The sequence below is a fragment of the Arvicola amphibius genome, chromosome 6 (assembly GCF_903992535.2).
Source record: "Arvicola amphibius chromosome 6, mArvAmp1.2, whole genome shotgun sequence".
NCBI lineage: Eukaryota > Metazoa > Chordata > Mammalia > Rodentia > Cricetidae > Arvicola > Arvicola amphibius.
In genome coordinates, this window is record NC_052052.2 from 51,432,894 (window position 1) to 51,460,098 (window position 27,205).

The 27,205-nt window shown below is 42.6% G+C and overlaps 1 protein-coding gene across 6 annotated transcripts in view; it reads right to left on the reverse strand.

The window, feature by feature from the left end:
• Positions 1–27,205, reverse strand: part of Fggy (FGGY carbohydrate kinase domain containing) — a 368,123-nt gene that overhangs the window by 175,948 nt on the left and 164,970 nt on the right. For 4 of the 6 annotated variants that reach the window (XM_038332750.1, XM_038332752.1, XM_038332748.1 and 1 more), the window contains exon 7: positions 18,002–18,130. The exons of the other annotated variants lie outside the window; for them this stretch is intronic. In XM_038332750.1, coding sequence (XP_038188678.1) covers positions 18,002–18,130 — 129 coding nt within the window. The remainder of the gene's footprint in view (positions 1–18,001; positions 18,131–27,205) is intronic. 6 annotated transcript variants of the gene reach the window in all.

Consider the following 27,205-nt stretch of genomic DNA (forward strand, 5'->3'; position numbering starts at 1 on the left):
TTTTTACTTTGCCAAGACATTTTTTTAATGTCATGAATATGTACTATTTGGTCAAAAAGCATCATTTATACAACTATTAATATATCATAGAATTTTTCCTTTATCATTTTAGTAAGAAATTACATTAGCTGATTTTTCAAAGGCGCAATAATTCTAAACAAGTTGTGAAAACTTTTGGACACTATGTCTTCAAATATAGCTTCCACTTTACCTCTGTCCTCTCATCCTGGGGGTCAACTATATGGCTGCTAGTGTTTTGCCCGTCTCCATATCTCATGCTTCTCTGTGTATTTCATGTATTTTCCAGCCTTCTGTATATTATACTGCAGTGCGAACAACCTTTTCTCTGATCTACGTTTTGTTTCATTTACTGTTTTTGTATGCTGCATTGTGTGTTTTCTTTATTCTATTTAATTCTCTTCAGACTTGAAAATTTTTCATTAAAAAATAATTATGCCATTTCCCCCTTCCTTTTCCTCCCTCCAACCTCTCTCATGATCCGTCCCCATGTCTTCCCCCTCACTCCTCTTAAATTCATGGCCTATTTTATTATTATATTATATGTATATATTAGTGTATATACATATAAACTGTGGAGTCTGTTTAATGTTGCTTGCATCATATATAATATGTATATAGATTAATATATATGTATATTACATAAATTTATTTATTTCAGGGCTGACCACTTGGTAGGACATAACTAATCAGAGGGCTCATTCCTAGACTAGTTCTTTCCCTCCCAGCAGCCATTAGGTGCCCCTAATTCTTCTTCCTCTCCACTCTGCATTGCCCATTATAAAATTCTTATTTCTTCACACAGCTCTCAGCTCTCTCCTGAACCTTCCACATTCCTCTTACCTTTCTAGAATATGTTAATTACAGATAATCCAATTTCTACTTTACCATGCCTATTTCTGCCAACATCTTGCCTAAGTCTGGATTTGGAAAATCCTTATATGCTGTATTATTATGTAATTTTCATTGAATGCACAAAATACATATGAAACCTTTTTATATATGTGGAGTCTCTGTCTTGTCCTCTAGAAAGAATAGGATTTTGCTTGTTGAATTTTGTCAAAGTGGGGACAGATGAACTGAATTAAAATCAGGGGTTGAGCCTATTCGGAGTTGGACTTCAGTCTTTGAAACTTGTTGCTGACTAGTCTGCCTTTACTCCTAGTACTACCTAAAAGCCTACAGAGTTTTAAGCATTTTTTTTCTTGCTCCTGATGCATACATTCAAATTTTTATCCTACAGTTGCAGCCTACCTGATGGGTATTTGGTTTCTCAACCTCTGACTGCAGGTTGCCAACCACAAAATAATGAATGGGAAAATGTTAAGGTCAGCTCTAGGCTCTTTTCTGACTTTGTTCCCTTAAGTCCTTTACCAAGTAGATCTTTAAGCCTCTAACAGTGTGTGTAACACACACACACACACACACACACACACAATATGCACGCATGCACATGTGATGCATATGCATGCAGCATTAGCTCTATGTGTGTATATATTGATTATCATGCAGCTTTTTGTTTCAAAGGTACTGTAGGATAGTCTAATCTTGTCAGAAACAAAATACTCAATAATTTTTCTAATGGATGAATAAAAAATACTTTATAAAAATACTTCATATTTATGATCACCATTATTCCAATAATAGTATTTTAAGAATGGGAAAATTTTAGCATAAAATGTATATATGTAAAAGCCTGACCCTTGATCTTCATCTTCTGACCTATGAAAAGCTGGACTTAACAAAGCAGCCTATGGAGTCACATTACTGGTAATGTTAGGCCTTAGACTTAAACCATCCTCTGCTTACTTCTCTCTAAGACAATCATGCTATCGTTCCTGCTGCAGGGAAGAATCTCTGTAGTCCTTCTGACCCTGATGATGGTCAGAACTGCTCTTTTAAAAAACCTTAACTCTTCCCTTAAGATACTGTCTCAGTTCCAGCCTTCAATATCTCCTATGTGGTGCTCACTGCTTATCTATTCACCTCCCTGTCTTCCAGCTATCTGTTTAAAAACTATTATCTCAAAAACAAAAACCCTTTAAAATTACATGTATATACTTCAAAAAAATAGTTCCTCATCTTTATCCCTCCACTCTTCCACATCTACATCCACACTTAGCAGCACAGATGTTATGAAATAGCTCAAAGGGTCTGTGCTTCTGGGTAGCAGAGCAGGCTGTCCCACCCCTGCTTCTCTCTTAGCCTTCCTTTGCACCAAACTACCTTATTAATCTCACTTACATTTAGGTGCAAATAAACACCTTTGGTTTTTCCAAGGCCAAGATGAACAGAGACCCCATAAGGCCTCATGCATACTTTTTCTGAAAATCCTCATAGCAACGCCTCTGTTTTAAGCATTTTTCCTTTCCTTGCAGTGAAGGAAGTGGATTCATGTATATTCACACCTTTGGGGTCCGGCACAGCTCTCTGTGCTTACAGAGGACTAGTGCCTAGTGACAACATGCCATCCTGAAAGACAACCCCATGTTTTACCTAAATTGCTAAGCCCAAAAACGATCCTTGGATATTCCTATAGTGTGTAGAGTCTGCAGCAAGCATTTTCTCAGTTTCTGAAAGTCACCTTCTTTCTTTCTTTCTTTCTTTCTTTCTTTCTTTCTTTCTTTCTTTCTTTCTTTCTTTCTTTCTTTTCTTTCGTCCTTCCTTCCTTCCTTCCTTCCTTCCTTCCTTCCTTCCTTCCTTCCTTCCTTTCTTTCTTTCTTTTGGCTAATTTCAAGAATCAAAACTCTGATTTAAGGGAATTCACTCTCTGAGTATCTCTACCAAAGACAACAGATGGGAAGGAAAGCTGGACTTGGAGTCACTCTGACACGTTTGGGGCTGTCATTGTTATATTTCTGTAAAGCATGGCAGAAAAAAACATTAAAAATAAAAAGAAAGATAATTTTATATATTTAGTTTAGTAATAGTCAAATAGAAGGACACAGAAGAAATAAAAAAAAGCATCCAAAGTCTTAAATAATTCTTGTTCAATCAATGGATCCTGTGCTAAGTAGGTGTCAAATTCCCTGTCGTCTTTCAAGACCCATTACCACAGTTAGTTTCAAACAAACCCTTTATGCACACACACACACACACACACACACACACACACACACACACACACGTCTATATATATAAAATATAGGAAGCCTTTCCATATATAAAGCCTTTACTGGATATGATAACTAATAACTCTAATTCCAGTACTGGGAGAACTAAGGTAGAATTGTAACCTGGGCTACAGAGTGAGTTCCAGGATAATCTGGAGTTAGATCCTGTTTCAAAACAAACCAAGATGCATATGAAGTCAAATTACATAACAGTGTCTCAATAACACCCCGATGACTTGCCAGGACTGAGGCAGGCGAGGAGAGGGGAAAGCACACTTGTCAGCATGGCCCTGAACTGCTCCCAATCTGCCTCTGACACTCTGATCTCTATAGCTCTAAAGGAAGGAATCCCTTATAGATGTCCAAGGGCAGTTCTTGTGTGTCCCAGCCCCACTTCTGTATGGGCTCTCATATTGCTGTCTGTCCAGAACCCTCTGCCTTCTACTGCTTTCTCTGGACAAAACATCCTTTGGCCTAGGTTCAATTCAAATGATACTCAGTCCTTTCCACCTCCCAGAGGGACCATGGTGGCTACTATGAGGCAGTGTCGTGGGAATGGTGACCAAGAGCAAGCACTGAGTGGGTATACATCAAACATATGGCCTCCTCAGCACATTTCTGTTACACTATAATTCATCAACGAATCACAGCACTTTGTGTATTTTAGAACTTAGCCCACATGTCTCAAATTTTTTGGATTATTGTACTTGCACCTTAAGTGATCCAGTATTTAGCATGCTGCTCAGAAAACTCATTCATGCATGTATATATTCATTCACTTGCTGAAGTCATTCCTGGGTTTAAGAGAAGAGTATAAACAGATAACATTGCCCAGAAGAGGCTCACAGTGCAAGTGGGGGGAGACAGCAGCAATGTCATTGTGTATTTAGGTGTTTAAATATTATTGTCTATGTGTTATACTTAGGGATGGGGATATATACAAGTGGAAAGAATTATTGGGCCATATGCATTAGTCTGAGCAATAATATTACGTCACAACATGGCAGACAGTATATATTACCTCCTTTGAAGAGTCATATTATTTGGGGATATTTGATAGATTTCACAGCATCCAATTGTGTGGGTTTTTCTTTACAAGTTTCAGCTGTGAGAGCCCTGTTTATAGAAGGTGTGGGAAGTTTTCACTCATATTAACAACACGGGTAGGAGATGGCACTGCAGGCCTTCACGGTGGGGAGTCTCAGGCTGACACACTTTCAACTTCCTAAGTGAAATTCAGTGCAGGAGCCAGTAACAATATGGATCAACAGCATAACGCATAAGACAAAAGAGGAGAGGATTTGAGTTTACATAAAACCTCCAGTCTTCAGGCTTTTGAATAGATTTTAAAAATCAAACACAGATAAGTTGGTTAACATGGGCTTGTTTGAAGCTGTGTACTTGGTAGTACCGCAGTCAGGCACACCAAAGCCATCAGGCTGCTGTCACTGAGGGAGTACAGAGATCATGGAAGTGCAACAGACAGAACCTCTGAAGCACAGATGCTAAGTGCAATCTTCCTGGTTCCTGGGATAATTGTTGCCTTTTCAAGATGTATACAACTTTTAAGGTGATCAGCTGCAGCTTGAACCACCTCCCACTGCCTTTTAAAGTGCCCAGGTGAAGACTATCAGATCCATATGGGAGCTGATACATGAAGATAACACAGCCCCAATTCCACCATCGATCAGAAGCTAGGCTGAACAGCGGCCTGTATTTTAAATGACTTGGATGTTATAGTAATTATGCTTCTGTTCCTGACCAAATTACTAACACAGACAATCTAAAAGAAGATAGATTTATTTTGTCTCATGGTTCTATGGAGTTTAGTCTATTGTTGCAGGGAAGCCATGGTCGGGGGAGAGCCGCTCAGTTCTCCTTGTGGTGGGCCAGGAAGACAGGAAGCAGCCAGACATAATATGCCCCTGAGGACCAAACCCAGTCAGCGATCACTTTGAGCTAGGCCCCATGTCACTGAGTTTTGAGGCCCTCTTCAATAGTACCTCTAGAGATTAAGGTTTCAAAATCTGAACCTGTGAAAGGCATTCTATATTCAAATATAACAGGTGACCAGACATATAAACAAGTGTAGAAAATGTTATAATAAGCAAATAAAGTTAGAAATCAGATAAGTTCCTATGAGTTGTTCTGGATTTAAGTAAAAATATACTCTCTCTATCTCTCTCTTTCTCTTATCCATATTGCTCATTTACTGTGACTAATTGGGAGTTATCTAAATAACTGATTTCTCAGGCTACATCCCCCAGGCATTTTCCAGTCTCTGTCTCCAGTAAACAGTAATTTCCAAGTGAGACAGGAGCAGAGGGAAGTCATGGGAGGGGGTAATTTGTCACTGTCACCCACAAAATGAAGATGGCAACATTAAGTTTGAGTCCAGACATCCTAATGACTCTGTAAAGCTAGTCACCAGCTCACACGAGAGCAACCATGAATTATCTCTACATTTTCTGCTTGGATTTGAAGAACACTAAGAGATAACAAGCTGAGGAGCTAAAGGGTGAGGAAAAAGGGACAGAATGATTTCCTCCCCACAAAGAGGATGGTGGAGACAGGGGCAGGAATGGGGGTGGTGAGGATCAGCTCTGCCATGCTGGACTGTTGAGAGATGGAGTTGAGAAACAGGAACACCCAGTTTCCTTGCAAGGCACCATACTGCAGAGCAGGCCAGGGTGCTGCCATGTCAGGCACTAATCACTGGCTGAGATGGTCACCTCATTCAGAGCCTAGCAGATCTGCTACTCCACATAAGAGCAGTTTGCTATAAGCTTAAAATGAGATGGCATTTTTTTTTTCTTTTCTAATCATGGCTTTCGGGCTTCTTGCTAGTATTAGAATGGGAGGCCCAGAGCAGTTAAACTCAATGCGGGGATATGACCCCAGGCCTTGGCTGTATGCTACAAACTGTGCCACTCAGGCTGTGTTCTAGACTAGTTCATTCTGTTGTCTCTCAGGCACAATGAAAGCCTGCCGTGCTGAAACACTCCTTATCTACACCTGCTGTGGGATAATGCTTTCATACCCTGTAAAGATTTGTCACTCATATTGGTTTAATAAAATGCTGATTGGCCAGTAGCCAGGCAGGAAGTATAAGTGCTACAACCAGACTAAGAATTCTGGGAAGAAGAAAGACAGAGATGCAGTCACCAGCCAGATGCAGAGAAAGCAAGATGAGAAAACCTCACTGAGAAAAAGTACCAAGTCGTGTGGCTAAACAAAGTAAGAATTATGGGTTGATTTAAGTTGTAAGAGCTAATTAGTAATAAGCCTGAGCTTAAGGGCCAAACAATTTATAATTAATATAAGTCTCTGTGTGTTTCTTTGGAACTGCAGGTCTGGGGTATGAGGCAGGACAGAAACTTCAGTCTGCATACACCAGGCCTTTTTTTTTTTAAATTTCCAGGCCCTTGGCATACGCTGCTCCTGCTTCTTAATGTGCAAATCCCAATTTTCATCCTAGGTGATGCTCTAACTTATTCCAGGCAAGCCAGTGAATTCACTCCCTCTCCTCTCCCACCCCTCCATCACTTCTCAGAGAAGTGGCATGTGGCCTTTGCATGCAGCTCTGCCTTCTACACTGCATGTCCACTTAATCATTAAACATCTCTGTAAGGTAGCGACTGTTGTTCCTATTTTACAGGTGGCAAAAATAAGGCATACAATGTCAAATGCTTCCCTATGGGGCCAACACCTGCGTGTGTGGGCCTTTAACTACTCTGCTGCATTACCTCTAAGCTTCCAGTTTTCACTTGTTTCAGAGTCAGGTTCTTCTATTAGATGCACAGTAGAGCACACAAAATGGTCAACACTGTGGAAAGGAGAGTGCAGCTGGGTGACAGAACTCAGGTCTAGAGGTTTCTCTATATTACAACAAACTCCCTGAGCTTGTTACAAGGTACTAATGCAGGATGGGGAATTTCAAAAGCTATTTTCTCTTTAATCAGATGCTGTCTTCACAATAGAGTATCTTCTCACAATCTGAAAGCATAGTTAAGAGAAAAGTGAGAACAGAAAAGGAGGCAGGCCTACTAAGAGATCCTAAGCAAGTGGCCAGCAGTCCACATAGACTCCTTGTAGGGCTGCTAGTAGAGACGTGATTTTTCCCACCATTAGCTGCTGGTATGTACTAAAGCAAAGAGGAGTGTTCCAGGGGCAGCATGAAGAGTATGCGTTGGATTTCTGTACTATGAGAAATGACTAGAGGCACAAGTGTGGTCCTAAGGCTAGCCCCAAAGAGAGTGGCAGTCCCTAATGTGCGGGTGTCAAAACCAGGTTGGACAATTATGTGTTCTTCTTAGTTTCATCACTAAGCTTAGCAATGGCAAACAGCAGCTCTTCTTTCCAGCCATAGACCCTAACTTCAGCTCTCTGGATACGGCTCCTCGCAGAGAGCAGGCAAGGTGCTGGGGCTGAGGACAAGGTAAGAGGTGTGCTGCAAACAAACAATGGGCTCTGGCTACAGCCGCTGACTCACACCGGGTCAAGATACTCCCCTCGATGTGCTGGGCACAGTTTGTTCCCGGTTTGACGCAAAGATTGTGGCAAGACAGATGTGAAGACATGGCAGGGTACACAGATGGAGCTTGTCTGGAGGGAAGTACTCCTGGTCCCCTAGCTTTGGCGAGTTCATTTGCTTCCTCAAGTATCAGTTTTCTCAGCTACTAAAAGGAAATCACTCTTTCTTGTTCCTGGGGTGGTGGATTGAAGACGGCAAGATACTATACAAATAAAACTGGCATGAATATTAACAAAATGAATACTATTGTTCCCTCTACCGTATTTCTAGACTTGTCTACCAAAACTCACAGGATGGAATCTGGGCTCTGGGGCTGCTCAGAATGCCTCTATCAAACTCACTTCCTTGTTCCCAACCTTAACTTTCTCTTTCATAAATGGACCTAGAAATGCACCTGTTTCAAAGAAAGATCACTTGGAGTACTGCCCTGTTTTGGGCACCGGTGTAGACTGGTCTAAGCATAGGCTAAAGCAAGTAAAGGCATGGGCATACCATGATGAAACATATGTATTCATAAACTATCCATAAACTATCCACCAGAAGGGAAATGCACAAGATCCAGAGGAGGATACCCTGGGCAGAGGACCGAACAGTATCATGTACTACAACATTACAATGATTATCCTTTACTTTACAGCTAATATCCACTTGACTAAGTACATACCATGTTTGTCTTTCTGGGTCTGGGTTACCTCACTCAGGAGGATTTTCTCTAGTTCTATCCACTTGCTTTCAAATTTCCTGATGCCACTGTTTTTACCAGCTTAGTAATATTCCACTGTGTAAATGTGCCACATTCTTTATCCATTCTTCAGAGGAGGGGCATCTAGATTGAGTAAAGGATAACTGTGCTATGATCCACAGACCCAGAGAGGTAACAAGGAGGGCCCAATGGGGGAATGCATGGATCGGGCAAGGGAAGAAGAGATCTGGGTAAACTAAGGGAAGGTGGGGAAGGGGCTTGATAGAGGGGAGAGAACTAAAACAGATAACTGGAAATGGGGCATTTCAGGGTCAGGCAGAGAACCTGTGCAAGGGAAACTCTGATGAATCTACAAGGATGACCCAGTTAAGACTACTGTTGTAGTGGTTACATAGCCTGAACTTGCTCTCTCTTGTGATCAGATTGGTGACTACCCCAACTGTCCTCAGAGAACTTTCATCCAGTAACAATTGGAAACAGATACAGAGACACATAGACAAACATTAGCCTAAGCCTAGGGAATCCTGCTGAAGAAAAAGAGGAAGGATTGTAGGAGCCAGAGGGGTCAAGGGCATCACAAGAAAACCCACAGAATCAACTAAGATGGCTCATAGGAACTCTCAGAGTTGGAAGCAACAACCAGGGAGCCTGCACGTGACCGACCTAGGACCTCTATATATGTGTGACAGTTTTGTAGCTTGGTCTTCTTGTGGGAAGACAATGGGAATCAACCTGCCCCTGATGCTTTGGGCTGGCTTTTGGGAACCTATTCCTCATACTGGATTGTCTTTCCCAGCCTTAATACAAGGGGAGGTGCTTACTCTCACTGCAACTTGGTATGCCATGCTTTGTTGATGCCCATAAAAGCCTGTCCCTTCCTGAACAGAAGAAGAGGAGAAATGGATTGAAGGCAAGGAGAAGGGGGACGGAATGGGAAGAGAGGAGGAAGAGAACAAATGTGGTTGGGATACAAATAAATTAATTACAATGAGCAAGTTAATAAACTTTGATTTTCTTGAGCACTGAATACAGAAAACAATGGGAGCTTAGAGTGGTTTCAAGATGAGGGCAGTGATTGTTACAGGCCCTGACCAAATGCTTGGCACAGAGAATATGTTCAATGAGTTGTAGATGAAATAAAAATAAGCAGGCTGAGCTCTTCAAAGGAAGCTTTTCCCTGTGTGTTTGATTATTGACAGCTTTGCAGGAGGCATATTAGAGCTTTGCGGATTTTAACAACAAAACAAAAAACTTCTTCATGTTTAGCCTCGAAAACCTATTTTCCCTATTTCATGGCCAGCTGTGACACAGACTGCGGCCATTACACAGGGGCTATGGCGAGGAATGGAAGAAGACACCAGGGACCATTCGTTTCTCCTAATCAGAGATACTGTTACATAATGGAGCAGAGCCCTGGCTGCCCCGCCAAGCTGAAAGAGAAAACACAGATTTTTTAATCAAGCCTTGACAGTAATTTTCTGGTTTTCTCAGTTTTGGTTTTCTCATCTGCAAATTAGAGAATTTAGTACAGAAACTCTTTGGGTAGCCTTTTTGTTCCCAAACCGTGTGATAACTCATTATCCAAAGAGGGGTATGTGTATATCACACCACAAATACTATGATGTCACGGCAGGGGCACGGCTTCACATACTGAATTATGTGGCACCAGACTAAAAGAGGGCTGAGCTGGAGGAACTGGCTGCAGCCCGGAGGCCTGGATCCCTCTCAGCTTCCTGTCTACAGGTAAGAGACTGGTCACCTGGCCGGGGCCACTCCTCTGCAGCTCTCCAAGAAAGCCCTGGAGTCTGAGAACAGAAACTCCAAAATTTTCCACCCCCAATCGTCCCCTGTGCCCCTCTACTGTGTACGTGTCTGCCACACTCATTCAGCAGTGATTCTCATTAAATCAAACCTAGGCTTAAAACCACAGTGCTGAAATCAACGCATCCTTCCTTCTGCTTCTGATCAGACCCAGAAACTCCCTGAAGTTGCGCGTCTGCTATCTGCTCGGGGCCTGGCACAGCCTTTCTCCTTCCAGTCTCCACAGGTGGCTTTATCAGTGCTTGGAATCCCCTCCATTTCTATGGACTTTCTGCCTTAAATGGGCCCCGTGAAAAAGCTTCCTGCTGCTTCCGGTTCTGACCCAGAGTCTGGCCAGGTCCGCTCTGATCTCACCTGCCCACCTGTCACTTGAACATCACGACTGTTCTGAACCCACGTCATCAGTTTCCATATTTTGCTCCTCTGGATTCCAAATGACACCTTGTGAACACAAAGCTAGATCCAGCTTCATAAGTCAATAAGATCTGCAATCTATATCTCAAAGTCCCTCTTCGTACATTTAGCGATCCTTACTCAGGAGTTCACAGAACCCTTCCATAGCTGTCACGTCAGCAGGATTCATGCCGGATGGCAGGCATGCAAAGGAACGCAGAAATAGGTAGAACATATACAGGAGAAGTATCAAGAGGGCAACTAGTACTCGCTGGAGCGTGGGAGTTGGAGATGCTATAGCAGAGGCAGCACTGTAATTTGGCTGTATCTGATGACCGACTAGGAATGTCTAGGTGGGGGAGGAGGATCCATGCTCAGCAGTGAAGCACGGACATAAAGGAAAGAGGCAAAGAGCATGGGAGGAAGGCCACGGCCACATGTCCCAGAAGCTCGATGTCAGAAGGACAGATGCTGAAAAAGCCATGTTGGTCCTGACTCCTCAGTCTCCACTTCCATTTCTGTTTTATCACCTGGCTACTTTTATTGAGGAGTTTCTGTCTCAGAATATGACTTTTAAAAAGTACTGCATTAGCAAAACCATTGTTTTGGCTTAGTTCTTGCTTCTACAGAAATAAGCTGAATTGATAATGGGATAAATTATCATTGTAGCTGTTTGGAGCAGAGCAAGGCTTCTCAGCCACCATGCTGGGGAGTTCAGTCCCTGGCTGGACAAGGCTTCTTTGTGGCAGGGATTGGCCTGAGCATGCAGTGTAGCTAGCAACACCTCTGGCTTCATTTTGTCACACGCCAGTGATATTTCCCCCTCCTCAGATGTGATAACTCTGTGCTAGGTGGAATGCACGTGCCTAAAGTTACCCCTGCTTGAGATCCACCAGCCTAAAGAAAATAATACAAGCTACAGACTCAATCTCAAGTGCAAAGCTAGCTAAGACACCAGTTATGAGATTCTGGAAATGTCACTTTGTGCCTCACAACACGGGAACTAACTTTTATCTACTAGGACTGCTGAAAAAGATAAAGGAGGGGGAGCACCAGGCGGAGCGCCAGGGCCATGGAAGGCAGGCAGGATATGGTCATGCAGTACTAAGAACTGTGATTCTTATTAAAGATGCTGAGATGCTGATATTATCTATGAGTTATTAGAAATAATACTTAGTTAAAGTTTAAAAGTGACTGAACAAACACATTCTACTTTCCAAGAAATAATAATGGCATGGCTTGCTGTGAGCACAGTTCCAGGCATCTCTTACCCAGGGATCCTTCTGTAATTTCCTGTCTCCATTTTGAGGCTATTTTATGTTTTACCAAAGCCTTCCACGCTTAGCGCAAATAACGGTAATTACTGTTCTTGCCTGTTTACTAGGCTGCAATTTTCCAAAACTCCACTGCTTTCTCGCATTCACCTTCCATCCTCATCAGCCAGGGAAGCGGCTTGTCAGCATACACTTGCGGAAAGCCTTTTCTGAAGGTTTGTTACTGCTTTAGATATTCTCAGGGACAAATTCAAAAGTAGACCAAGCATATATTAATAGGTCCATCATTCCACGTTCCACAGCGATAAGTGTGAGTCACGGACTCTGACCAGTCAGGCTTTACTCACAAACCTCCACCTTGCCATGTAGGTTTTGACAAAGTTAGGCAGTCATATGAGCCACCGTTGTCTCATTGGACAAATGTAACAGAAAAGCACCATGCAAAGAGGTTCTTCCTGCCCTAAGTGTGAGACAACAGGTACAAGAATAGATTCTTGGGTCCATAATTCAGCTCTGAGTTGCAGGTGCCTCCATGGTCAAATAGGGGTTCACACATCTGTCCCATTAAACTACACAGTTGCTGTTAGGAGAGATTCCATATAGAGAAGAAATGCGCTTCTGTCTCAAGTTTAGAAATAGAAGAGATCATTGCTTGGAACAATATCTTTCATCAAACATGCCACGCATCATATCCACACATAATATCCATCTGTGCATATTAATTATAAATAAACACTCCTCAAATCACATTACTGGATTCTGCTGCTTGCCTGCCCTCTCTTCCAGAAGAGAAAACGGTGAAATGATAAACTGGCATGGGCTGGGCAGTGCTGGCGCACGCCTTTAATCCCAGCACTTGGGAGGCAGGCAGGCAGGCAGATCTCGGTGAGTTCAAGGCCAGACTGGTCTACGAAGCGAGTTCCAGGACAGCCAGGACTGTTAGAGAAACCCTGTGTCAAAACAAAACAAACAAAAATAAAGGAAAAAAAAGAAAAAGAAATAGGAAAGAAAGAATGAGACTGGTATGGTTTTTTGGTCATTGGAAGAAACTATTGTTCTAGTAAGGCAAGGACCAGAAGTTTTTCTCTAAGACTGGCTAAACTGATTCTTCCTCCATTAAAAAAAAAGAAAAAAGTAGAAAGAAAGAAAGAAAGAAAGAAAGAAAGAAAGAAAGAAAGAAAGGAAGGAAGGAAGGAAGGAAGGAAAGGGGGTGGAGGGAAGTGGAAGGAAGGAAGGGAGGGAGGAATGAAGGAAGTCCTTATTTTTCCAACACTGCAACTCTGATGAGCAATTTAAGACAATGCAACATCTGATAGAGAATCCAATGTCAGTAATTAAAAAGTTGTGCTCAACCTAGCAGAAAAGGTTTGATTTTTACCAAATCAGGCTAATAGGAGCATAAACAGAAATTTGTGGAGATTTCCAGACATCTCAGACCAGTTGAGGAATTGCTTGGACTTAATGCTTTCTCCTGAAGAACTGAGCCAGGCACAGCGACTCTACATAGACATCTGCCTCCCAGCTGAAATAAGCATCCACTAGGGACTCAATGTCATTCTTTCATTCAGTTACTCACTGTGACACTAGCCACTTCGGGTGAAATCACAGTATGCGGAAAGAACCTACACAAGAGTAAATGAAATGACATTAACATACAAACCAGCAAACAGAAGATAACAGCAAGCACACAGACAAGGAAGGATTCGTTTAGCTTGGGAGTCAAGGAAGGTTTCCCAAAGAAGACAGCAGCTCTGATGGGCAGTCAGAAGTTTGTCTGATAGAGAAGAGCCACTAGAAGGAGAAGGGGGCCTGAGAGAGAAATGAGGTTGTTATTTCCTTTCAGGACAGTTGGGGCTCTGGAGCCAAGAACAGACCTGGAACAAAGTTAATGCTATTTTTACAAGCTAGAAAAATACCAGCAGCAGGAGCCCTGGCCAGAACCACCCCCACAAAGTGCAAACAAACTACTCCTATCTGCTGGCTGTCTGCTGGAGAACTCACTAACCAGTCCCTTAAGAACAAAATGTTCTTTTATCTTTGATTTTTTTCATTCCCACAAAGTCCTTCCTCCTATTTCCAGAGCTGGAAAACCCATGAATTGAGCTGTGTTGCTCTTTGATCCCTATCTTTCCATCCCAGGCTGTCTTTGGGAACGAGAGTCTATGGGGGTATTTCTGCTGAGAGGTGACTCCCCACCACTTCTTCGAATGTGGGGTGCAAGGCTGATCATGTCAGGTCAGCATACGACCTGCCCACGGTTGTCAGGGCAGTGTTGTGAGAGAACAGGATGGCTGGCATATCATCCCACTCCAAAGTTAGGCTCTTAGCATGACATTTGGGGTCACTCAGCACCAGGATCACTCCATCAGTTCTGAAGGCTGTTTCAGACTTAAATCTATGAGACTTTTTAGGGTACTGAATCCCATATTCTTTTAAAGGGCATCAGGAGGACAATCAGGGCAACTTCTGGAGAGACAGAGGGGTCAGGGACTTGGGTTCTTTCTTCTCTGCCTGCCAATGCACAGGGAAAAGAAGAGAAATACTGCACACCTGGATGTGTGTGTGTGTGTGTGTGTGTGTGTGTGTGTGTGAGAGAGAGAGAGAGAGAGAGAGAGAGAGAGAGAGAGAGAGAGAGAGAGTCTATGTCTATGTGTCTGCATCTGTATACCTGTCTGTGTGAGCATGTGTGAGCATGTGTGCGTGTGTCTGTGTCTGGGCACATGTGTGATGTAGATATCACCAGTTTTCACAAAAAAACATGAAGGGCTATTGGTAGCTTTTCCCATAAAAGAGAAAACAAAAGTTGAAGAGGTAACCTGCCTGTAGGCAGGACAAGGATTTAGTCGAGTCAGATCTGTGGGCTCAAACCAATACTAGGAAGTGACACACACACAGAGCAGGGAGAGCAATACCAAGCTCCCCAGAAGGAATGGTCCTTGTCAGTTTGTCCACTGCTGACAGTCTCCAGTGTCCAGACCCAGCACAGACAGGCCGTACACACTTGATATTCATCTTTAGTTCATCTGTGGTCAGATGGTCTTTCAGGTCTCTCTGACCTACCTCTGTTTTCCACTGAACCCCAACAAGACATACACAAGGTGGAAAATGAGCAGAATGTTTGCTTCCAGGCCTCTTTACTTTCCCAGATATTCTAATCCTGAGCTGGCTGTAAAGTGCTGGGGGAAAGAGGCAGGGTAAGAAGCTAGAAGAACAAAATTTGATCAGAATTATTAGCAAGTCTTCCTACTCCACAGCAGGGAGAATCCCTTCCCCTGTCATCTCCCGCCAGCACAGGCAGCTGGGTTCTGCTCTTTAAGAATCCAGGAATTTATTCTATCTTTCCACTTCACAAATTTACTTTTAATAGGTGGGAACTCATTACTGTGGGTGAGCCTGGGCACAAAAGACACAAGCCAAAGCTCCTGGAGGTAAAACTTCTGTCAGTGAGCTCTGTATTTAGACACCAAATGGAGGTCATCTGGGAGTTTACCCCTCGCGGACAGTACAAAATGTCCTGGGCAGAAATGAGAAGGTGTGTTTTGACACGTCCTTAGGGAGGCCAGGGAATCTGACAAGGAAACCGCAGTGCCTGTGGTTCCCCAAGAAGAGGCCCTCTTCCCTGTAGCACATAGTGGCCCCAGCCAAGTGTTTGTCACCTGGGTGAGGCAAAGGGGTGAGACTGTCACCCCAGGGAGAATTGCAAAAGAAAATGAAGAAAGTTTCCCTGCACGGCTCCACGATCTGCACCATCAGGACAGCTGAGAAGAGAACACGCCACGTCTGTCTACGCCTCCAGCTCCGTGGCTTGTACTTCAAAGCATGACACTCTACCCAGAAGCACTGCTCGCACTGGGAAAGGCTGGGGAGAAACAGCCTTGCCTGTGGTCGCAGACACACCACATATCACCCCACTGTCCCACAAGCAGTCCTGTTTATGCTTTCTCTGGGACAGAGCCTGAGAACAGAAAGATGAGCTGGGAAGGGGCTCTCAGACTGGTGATGAGTGTCACCCAACCCCACACATCAGGAAACAGATCAACCTTCACTCTAAAGTTCAATGTGACCTTACTCAACACAGTTATCAGCTACCTATAAAACACGACGCAATGTTCACCACTAGGAGCATGAGATGAATGATACAGTGTCCTTGTTCACAAGAAATTCCTAGTCTGGTAGAAATGACAATCAGATCAATCAGAAAGTTACAACATAATGTGATCATTTCCTCAAATAAATAAATACAATTTACAGAATTTCTCAATCTAAATGTTCCACTGAATAGGCTGTGTAAAGAAGAAAGTTTGATTGACCTTCAAATTGGAGGGGGTTACCTAACCATTGTCACCAAGGGTTAGCCTCCCCCTTGGTGACAATGTTGAGCGTTGGGAGCTGTAAGAGGTATTCCACATGGTAGGGATGGGTTACGAATTAATGGAGAGGGTTCCCAATGAAAGCAACTTCCTTTCTCTTTCACGTGCAAAAATGCTCCCTTGTCATTCCGCCTTCTAACACAGACAGAATGCTACTAGATGCGAGTCCTCTGAGATTTCAGGCTACAGAGCTGTAATAAATCTATACTCTTGGTATCTGTGGCCTCGGAAATGCTGTTACAGCATCATAAAGTAGATTGAGATTAGCACAGTCATTTCTAGGCACATGTGCCAAAACAGAGATGTAATGGACTGAGATCTGGAAACACAATCTATGGTGAGTCCTTGAAGAGACAGCTCTTGACTTGAAGGCAGTGGTTCTCAACCTTCCTAACGCTGTGACCCTTTAGTACAGTACTTCATGTTGTGGTGACCCCAGTCATAAAAATATTTTCATTGCTACTTTCTAAATGTAACTTTGCTACTGTTAGGAATTATAAATTTCTGTGTTTTCCAATGGTTAGGAACCCCATGAAAGGGTTATTCATGTGAACAGCCGCTCTAAGGTAAAATATGAATCGGCAGTTATGAATTGGAGTCTTACTATGCCACCAGAATGGCTGAACTCTTGCCTCACTTCTCAAGTAGCAAAAATTACACATGTGTGTCACCACACTTAACTAAAGTTTTGTGACCTTAATCCATTATAAGAGATTCATTTGAGCCACGGCCTGGTATGCACATACATATACTCACACATGGAAACAGCCTAACAACACAGTACTTATCTACTCTTGCTGTGCAAGACACACAGTCTGCTGTATTCTGCCCTGTTCTGTCCTACTTCATACTATTCAGTTCTGAAAATTCAATGGCATGGCTTGGAACATTTGCCTTACAAATTACAAGCCATCATTTGAAACAAATGCTGTTGTACTGAAAGGATAGGGGAATATATAGGAACGTAGTAAAATCGAGAGATTGAGAATCATAGTAGTCAAAAGAGAAAACAGAAGGAAACTACAGCAGAGTTGAAGACGAGAACAGAATCACCACATTTAACTAGAGTTCTCTGCTTTGTTGTATGTTTTCCTATTAAAATTTGGGAGGTGAATTTGGTTTTGTTTTATTTTACTTTATTTCATCGCATTCACATAGCTTTGAGGTGCTGAGGACTGAATCGCATGCCTTGTGCAAGGTGGGCAAGCGTTCACACCAGTCCCAGGCTTTGTTCCACGTCCACCATCCCTTAGCACTGTGCCAGAGTGTGTGGTGAGGAGCCAATGGGTTTTTGAAAAATGAATAAATGCATGAACTGAAGACTTGAAAGTTATATAGGAAATTAAATCGAGACTTCAATCAAGTAATTGGGTTTAGGAAAAAAGCCAAATATTTTATTAAACAAATATATCATGCTTATAAAGATTTTGCGCTACCATTAGTAAAGAAAGAATACATAAAAGCACCCTACCATCACACACTGTGGACGGAAGTAAACATACGTTGTCCAAATTTTCATGATGCTAGGGAACTATCTAGATTAATGTTATATTATTATGTATTAAGGAATTAATAGTTTATAACTTTTATTTTTAATTATAAGTTTTCTAATTCTATTCAAATGCTTATGTGTATAAAGGCCTTTTCTTATTTCACCTTAAATCATCAGCCCTTGACCTTTGCTGAGCAAACAGAAAAGATGTATTCTGGGCTCTTGGCGACATTTCTTTTGCCCAGAGAACCCACAGAACCGGTGCTGGGAAAGAAGAGGTTACCTAGTCCTCCTGCATGGGCGTCAATGAGGGAGGCCGCCACAGCAATCCCCGAGGGAAGACCCAGCTCTTTGGCTGCCTCTTGTGTGAGCCCACTTCCAAGAGAAGTTCCAGGAGGCAGCACGAGATTTCCTGGGTAGACATGAGAGAAAACAAACACCCATCAGTTTGGGAAACTCGAACGTGAACAGAGGGTTTTCTTAAGAGAGCCTTTTTGCTCCATCCTCCTTGCCTGCATTTTCTCAACTGCACAGAGACAGAAACCATGCACCCATAAAACAGCCCTCCGCTCATTTTGTGATCTTGGTATATGTCTTTGATAGGCACACAAACACATGCTCCAAAAGAAACAGAAAAGTGACTTCTGTGCTTGCTTCCTACTAGAGGGTAAAGGAAAGAAATATTTTGTTCCAAGAAAGAACTTCTTAAATTTTGTATTCTAGCTGGAGGAGATAGGCCAGTTGAAACCTTAGGGGATTCTGTGAGGCTACTGCTTGCACAGAAACACTTCTTCGGAATTTTGCAAGGCAGTGACCCTGATATTTCAAGTGACCTTGAAGTCCTGCCATCAGGGAGGCCTTTAGTTAATAATTTATTGATTCTCTAGCTTTGTGTGGGCACTGCTGGGCTGTAAAAGGCAGTTCTTGTTTTCAACCTAGTCAGGAAGATGAGATAAGGACACAGAAAGCCATGTGAGGCAGAGGGAAATGAAATGATCTATCTGTTGTGAGGTATTTAACAGAGGCTGAACCCCTTCCACTATGAAAAGTATTCTGTAAGTATTTCTGCCTTGCAGGGTCCGTGTAAGACTTAGACCATATGTATTCTGTAATCTCTATTGAGTCCCAGGATTCTAGGATTCTAAATGTGTGTTATGAGCTTCTTGAGCATGAAAGCATCAGTTGTAATTGTTTAGGGAACTTCAGGGTTAGGCAGAGGTGTCTTATATTTTCAGCACATGCGTGTACACACACACACACACACACACACAATTACAAATACACACCACACAAAGACAGACAGACACACACACACACATAAGTGAAGATGGTAAATGGCTCTAAAGACCCTATAACTGGAAATAAAACACCTCCCCAGTCCATGCTTATAGCTATCTTAAATAATAAACTTCTGTCTATAACAACTCTAAAAATAGCTTAGCCCACAAGATTGATATCATTGTGGTGGGTTTTAGATCTTCTTCAAAGCATGTTTGGAATAATATGAGTGTACAAATTTACTTTTCCAGTATTCATTTAAAGAAGGAAAGCATTTCCAGTGAAAATCTAGTATCTGAATTATGTTTGGTGAGGACATAGAACATATACCAAAGATTTATTCATTGCTGCAAGAGGTGAACTCCCAAACAGAATGCATGAGGGCTCACCCTGGTGGTGAGGACAAGGGAGAGCTGGTGGGCTGACCAACCCTGCAACTACTCAGGCCCAGAACAAGAATTATGTGTTGGTTCAGCCCAACATCTGCTCCATCTGTGATCTGCTGGAGCACACAAAGGGACCAGTTTTGCAGACCCAGAGCTACAGGATCTCCACATTACAGGGCATCAGCAGGATAACCAGTGAGGGCCCAGCATCGCCAGAGTAGCAGAAACCAGAAGCCTCAAACCAGACCAGTGACTCTCTCCAATGAACACTTGCAAGAAAAGATATATGGGTAAAAGTGTCTATTGTGTGACTCACTTTGCCACACTACAACTTCCACAATGAGACTGATTATCTCTCTCTCTCTCTCTCTCTCTCTCTCTCTCTCTCTCTCTCTCTCTCTCTCTCTCTCTAAGTTTATTTTCTTTTATTGTGGTGGGGGTGGATATGATGGGACATGGGACAGGGAAATGAATGGGATGGAGATGCATGATGTGAAAGACACAAAGAATAAATGAAAAGGAGAAAAAAGAGGAACTACTAACATATATACATACATATATACATATATATATATATATATATATATATATATATACCAGATTCCTATCTACAATAGACAAGCTTATTATCACTGAACCAGATCCCAGGACTGATATAAAATTAATAGTGAGATTCTTTATATTCACTTTTCCAGACTGGATGAATCCTTCTATGACCTCAGAGCCAGCTCTCTAACCTGCCTCAGCCAATTGATGGGCAGGGGTAGGGCAGGCTCTCCCCTGCCTCTCCCATGCCACCACATGACAGCTGAGAAATGGGGACAGCTCTCCCATGCTCACAACTTCAGGGCTGGCTCACCCATACCTCTGCCAATGGGGTTGGCTCTATTGTGCTGTCCACGTGAGGTGCAGGGTGTGCTCTCCCAAGTGTTTTAACTGGTGGTAGGCGGGGGCAGCTCTCGTGCCCTTCTGACCTCAGGGTCAGCTCTCCCACCTGCCTCAGGTGTTGCTCAGGTGTTGCCTCAGGAGGGAAGGGGGAGCTGGATTTATTCTTAAGCACAGCAAAAAGAACCGTTTCACCAATTGTATGTAGAAATGATAATTTTTTATCTATTAAGTTAAATAAGACATCAGAATTAATTCACCTCCCTTTTTCCTTGCTTTATCATGAGGACCAGAAGAGTTTAAAGTCCGCTGTGTTGCTCATACGCTATGTCTGGTGAATTGTGCTGGTCTAGCGAACACGGTTCAGATGCACAAACATAGGCGCAGAAGAAGGCTAAGCACTGGTCTGTGCTGAATTCCAGGACATAAGAACGTGGAAGAGCTGGATCCCGGATTCTGGACAGTCTCTTTGTTATGTCACTACATATATGCTGTAACGTATGACAGACATTCCTCCTGGAGTCAACTCTTCTATATCTGTGCTAAGAACATAGCATGCATTTTCTCCCTTCATTTTGCTAACGACATCTAAGAGGGCTACAATAGGATCCATTTTTGTCCCCATCTCACAGGTGGATGTCAGGAAATCGAAACTTTTAGGACAGTAAGTCTCCTGCAGCCACGTAGCTGAGAAGTTGAAGGTAGGCTTTAGGTTCTCCTCTTACATCAAGTCTTACACTATGACATCAAAGCACAATTTTTTTCTCAACTATGCTTTGAATGAATGAAGGGATGAAGAGTATTATTTCTAAGATGAGCATTGTTGTACATTTTTAAATGACCACCATTTAGAAGTCTTGCCTACAGAGATATTTTAAGGCTTGATTTCTAGAAGAAAGTAAAAATAGAAACTATAGAGATTCATCTACAAGATCTACAACTTCAAAGGAGAAACTTCCATGGATAGTTTTATAGGAGAGTTGGAATTAGCAGGGAGGATCGCTTTCCTCTGGGAAGATTTAGAAACAGCTTAGTTAGTAAATGAATGAATCTGACCTGTGAAGGGAAGCTTCAGAGGACTGTGAGTAGAGTCCTAGGCTCTCAGCAGCCCTGGTGTTAGGATACGCAGGGCAGGGAAGACCACACAACAAGTAGATTATCTTGAACAAGAGCCAGGATAGAAGAGAGGAAGTATCATGGGTGATCGGCTCAGTGCGGGGCAAAGGGAGTAGAACACAGGTTTGGTTAGGAGTAGCAGGTGACAGACTGACAGACAAGGACGGTTAGAGAAGCAAGCCTTGCAATAGCACTGCAGGGCTTGGGCCTCAGCGCTGACACCACCAGATCCCACTGAAGAGGTGGCGCAGGAGGGTCGCGGCTGGATCTGTGTTTTTAGATGCTCATTCCAGCAACCATTTTAGGAGAGGATATGCTTGATACTAGGAAAGAAAACAGCAGTGAAGCTCTTCATTCACCAAAGGGAGAAGCCGTTAATGTCAAGAGTAATTGGAATGCAGAAACAGAAAAGGCATGAGATTTTTATGGTGCTACTTTTAATATAGGGACTATGGAGAAAGAGATGATGCCGTGGCTTGCATTTCCTTATCACGAAAGGAAAAGCTGACTTGCTAAAAGAGACTGAGGGTACAGACAGTGGCCAGCTGCAAGCCTCTAGTCCCCCGGGGATCCTCAGCTGGAGATCTTTCTGTTGGACCCCCGTCCTGTGACTCAGTAAAGAAGGAAGGAAGGCTGGCAGGTGCCCTTCACCCTACTACAACACTCGGCTTGGCTGGCCAATGTGATTTCGAACTGTATCACCACTCAGGGTCTCCCGCTTCCACAGATAACCATGCTCAGTCTACAACTCATCCCACGTCAGTCTCGGCTCAGTTCCTAAAGAATTCAGCCCAGGACGGTGAGCCAGGCTTCTGAAGCTAGTGATCTAGGAATAAAAGTTAATGCTCACCATGATGAACATCCCTTTTTAAATTGGAACCACATCCTTCAGGCATCATCTGCCTGACCCTAAATACGAAGGAGCTTTGTTTATCCAAACCAGAAGGATGCAGCATAAGATAGGAAGGTGGAAATACGTATTATGTGCAAAGAAATCTCCCACATCTTCACTTTCGCAGCCAGAAGCATCTTAGAGGGTCTAGGACTGTTAGTTGCCATCTGATAACTTTCCCCAATGTTTTCGTTCACCATGAAATTTAATAACCCACAGCATCGCTCTCCCCAGAGCTAATCAAGACATCACTGACTCAGGCTCTGCAGTTTCTTCTATGCTTCATCAAACCACTCGCTCACCTGTTCCACAAGCCTTTTAGAAACAATGCGGAGAAGATGGTCTGCACCAGTTCTCACCTGCCTTGGGCCAAGGTCTAGGTGTTGCTAAGTAAGCTAAAGAGGCCTTTAGGACTTCAAAAGATTCACATAAAGTCTGGAACTAAGGTGATGGCAAACTAAGATATTAACTGTGCAGAAGATAGGAGAAAGGTAGAACGTGCATGTTGCACCTACAGAACTGAGGAGGGCTCCTTACATGGACCTCAGAGAACAAATGAAATATTCAAGGTAGAGACAGCACCTGGATAAGGGTTAGAATGACTTCCAAAGGTGAAAAATAGATGTAATCATACTAGAATTAGACGATTCCAGGAAGTGGCTCCATCAAAACAAATGGCAGTTCACTGTAGGGAACCCTGAGGGGCCAGGAGTTGGGGTATCCAGTTTATTAGCGATAGGGGCACTGAGGAGAGGTGGGGAGTAAGGGCAGCCTATGTGAGGCCAACATAAGGCTACAGACAGCAAACTAGTAAGTACCTACCCACTCGACACTCAAATTCCGTTTTTAAAAAGATAAACCTACTATGTGAAGAAAGGCTAGCATGGGAAACATTTTATCTTTTAAACACCCAAACAAGTGAAAATGCAGGCTGCAAGATATTATGCAGAATATGACATCACTGCAAAAGCAACAATGGTGGTGGACGAGTTTATAAAACTACATTCCTGGGAGGTAAAACATAGGAAGTGTTTCCAGTTGGGGTGAGGGTAAATATGCGCTTTTTATTAACCTGTGGTTTCTTTGGTGCTTCTTTGAACAAACATTTTTTTAAATCATAGTTTTAAAGGTGTTTCTCTTCTGGTCTGGTATTTAAAAAAGAAAACAAACAAAAACACATCTATTCAGCAGAATCCTACATAGTCATTAAAATCCAGGAGGTAGAATTAAGGTATGAACCTAGGAGGAAGTGCAAGACAAACTAAGGGTCAGGCCAGGGTGTGGAATAGGGCTCATCTGATGAGCACATTTGTGCCCCCTTTAAAGACTATGAACATTTAAGCACATATACTTCCAGAGATTTTCTAGAAAAACACTGACTATTATTACAGCGCAGATGAGGCTATGCCGGGAGGTATTCTCCTGAGCTATTTGTGTGGCTTCCAGATCTCAACCTTATTTGTTGGCTTAAATAACACCAAATTAGCTTCAGTTTCAATAAAAACAAAATTAAAGCAGATTCCTTTCATCTTTTCCTTGTTCTGTTCTGCTGAAGACAGGAAGGAAACCCATGGGTGATTCGCCTATGCTCTGATCTGGCTGTGTATACACGCTTCACCTTGAGATGTCAGGTGGCCCTGAGGACACTTGGGCTCCATGAATTTCCATCTGAATGGACAGATGTGGCCTGAGTGGTCAAGCTGGAGTCTACAATTATCGGGTGGCTGCAGTTCCTCTTCACAAGCAGGGGCTCTTATTACACCAAACCTTCCCCTACCAGTTTTTCAATTATCTATGACTAATGAGCACTCTGGGAACAGTTTCAGACACACACATAATCCTCTTTCCTGATGTCAGCAGCAGAAATTAATGACTATGTGGATTGCTGGGAGACAGAAGATGCATTATAATGGTCAACAGAACTGTTACCCTCTCCAGGAAGGGGGGAGGGTGTTGAATTAACTGGAAGGTTCAGTGTTCCTTTGTATTCTGAGAGGGAGATGAAACACATGGGGGGGAGTTGGCTCCAGGCGCACGGAAATGTCAGAGAGGTTTGGGCGTGGGTGGCATGCGACCCTGCTTCCTTGTGCTTGGCAATGGAATGCTAGTACCAGCTCGGCTGGGCAAAGCTAACAGGTCAACCAGAATGTATCTAAGACTGTGCTAAAGGACATTTTGCCCTGCCAGTGTAGAGAGTCCTGGAATTATTTCCAGCAACCTACTACATTCAATCTTATTTAAAGGTGGGGAACGAAACTGAGAACATACAATTCTCAAACACTATGCTGGGGATATGAAAAAAGTATTCAGTGGCAACTGTTCAATGTCTCACACAGACATGGAGCATGCTTGGATGGCTCCAGAGAATGTCACGGTCTAGCCTGACTCAGATCACATTGATAGGTCAGCTCTGGGGATTTTCTAGATCTGGTACAATTGGTAAAAAGTGGCCAAAAAGATTCCAGTAGTTCTAGCTCCTGAACTGGAGTTACTTGTCCAGAATGGTTCGGCCAGCTAGAGAATGCCTAAGAAACCCAAATCTAGCATTTTTCTGCCACTTGTTTAAGGACAGTTTTTTATGTGCCTCTCAGAAATCATGTCATTGTAACTAGAAATTAAAATGTATTTCCAATACCAATTTCACATCAAACTGTATGATATCCTCTGTCACTCACTAAAGAAATGGTAAATAGGCACCTACTGTGTGCCATCCACTGTCTCAGAGTAGAAATTAGATCAACAGTAGAGGAGAACTTTGTAGCAAGTACTAGTCCTTTCTAATACCACTTCTGAAATATATCTGTTAGTTAAAACATCTTATAAGTACTCTGCGGTTTGGACTGTTTGGTAAATACTAGGGTCTTCAACTTCGTATTCTGGTCTACACTTGGTATTAACAAATAAACACAATTGTGTTTCTATTGCTGGGAAGAAACACAATTACCATGACAACTCTTATAAAGGAACATTTAATTGAGGGTGGTTTATAGTTTCTGAGGTTTAGTCCATTATCAGCATGATGGGAAGCAAGGCAGCATGCAGGCAGACATGGTGCTGTACAGGTAGCTGAGTTCTACATCTTGATTCGTGGGCAGCAGGAAATGAACTGTCCCACTCTGGGCATAGCTTGAACATATATAGAACTACAAAGTCTGCCTCCCCAGTGACCCGCTTCCTCCAACAAGGCCACACCTACTTTCTTATAGTGCCATTCCTTATAGGCCAAGGGTTCAAATACATGAGTCTATGGGAGCCATACCTATTCAAACCCCCATACATCCTATACCTTATTATTGTTTTTAAATATAAGCTGTTTGGCCTATTAGCTCAGGCTTATTATTAATAGCTCTTACAACTTAAATTGGCCCATAATTCTTATCTATGTTTAGCCATGTGGTTTATACCTTTTGTCAATAAGGCATTCTCATCTTGCTTCCTCTGCTTGTGGATGATGACTGCATCTCTGCTTTTCCTCTTTCCAGAATTCTCCTAGCCTGGTGACCCCAGCTATATTTCCTGCCTGGTTACTGGCCAATCAGTGTTTTATTAAAGCAATACAAGTGACAAATCTTTACAGTATACAAGAACATTATCCCATGGCACTGGCCCGACCACCTCCTCTCCTATGTTCTGTATGTTCTGTAATGCTACAAAATGGCCCTACTGCAAAGTGCCAGGGAAAACCCTATATTTTAAATTTACTTCTGAATAACTCTAACATGTCAATTCCCTATGTTAGGTTCTACCTATCTCTCCCAGTAGAAAGAGAATAGTTCACAGACTATTTTATTTCTCTTAGCATCAATTTTCCCTCATTCCTAAGTATCTAAAATAGATTTAAAGTAATATTCACTTAATAAAATGTATACTTTTGTTTAAAAAATGTACTTTTCATTAAAAAAGGATCAGAAGAAAATAATCAATCAACTTGGACAAAAAGGTTGAAGTTACACACTTATACATGCCTACATATGCTGAGTATTGGTAGAAAGTAAAGAGAAAAGCATTAAGTTTAACTCTTAATCTAGGATGCTACCAGGGTAAAGAACCTACTATACTCCCACCAGTGCTCCACTCAAACATCTCTGACTTAGGACGATGGAAAACCTCAAGGACAATGCACATACCTGATGGAGGAGAGTTATCTGTCTATGTTACTTTCATTGGTTAATTAATAAAGAAAACTGCCTTGGCCCTTTAAGAGACAGAAAATTAGGTAGGTGGAGTAGACAGAACAGAATTCTGGGAAAGAGAGGGGAGATGCTTCAGGCAGTCGCCATGCTTCTCTCCAAGATGGACACAGGTTAAGATCTCTCCTGGTAAGGCACCCCTCGTGGTGCTATATAAATTACTAAATATGGGTTAAAGCAAGATATGAGAATTAGCCAATAAGAGGCTGAAACTATGGGCCAGGTAGTGTTTTAAAAGAATACAGTTTCCGTGTAATTATTTTGGGTAGAGCTAGCAGGGCGGCAGGAAACAGCCCCACCGCTTCCTTCTACACATACCCAGCAAATGGCAGCCAGCATGCTGCCACCTCTCCCTGTGCACAAAGAAGGCTATGGTAGCAAGAGACTACCCATTCCATGGTCTTGAAGACTACAGATCTCAGTCCTCTCAGCTGAATAAGCTGGTTCAAAAGTCCAATTAGCAAGTAGTTAGTGGAATAGAACAGTATGCATGATTTGTATTTTAACAGGTAATTACTCAAGCCTATGAGCTTCTGGTAAATGTTCTTGGAACATTTCCATCAGTATAACTTTCCATCCTAGTAACAAACCAGTGACAGGTAAATTCTTTTGGAAAGCAATAGAATTAGGCTCTGTATATAGATACTAGAGTTTATTATTTTATAGACTAGAAACAAGAGCACAAAACAATTAGGGAGTAAAGGGTGAGGGACTTCATTGAAGAACTGGATTGGGGTCAG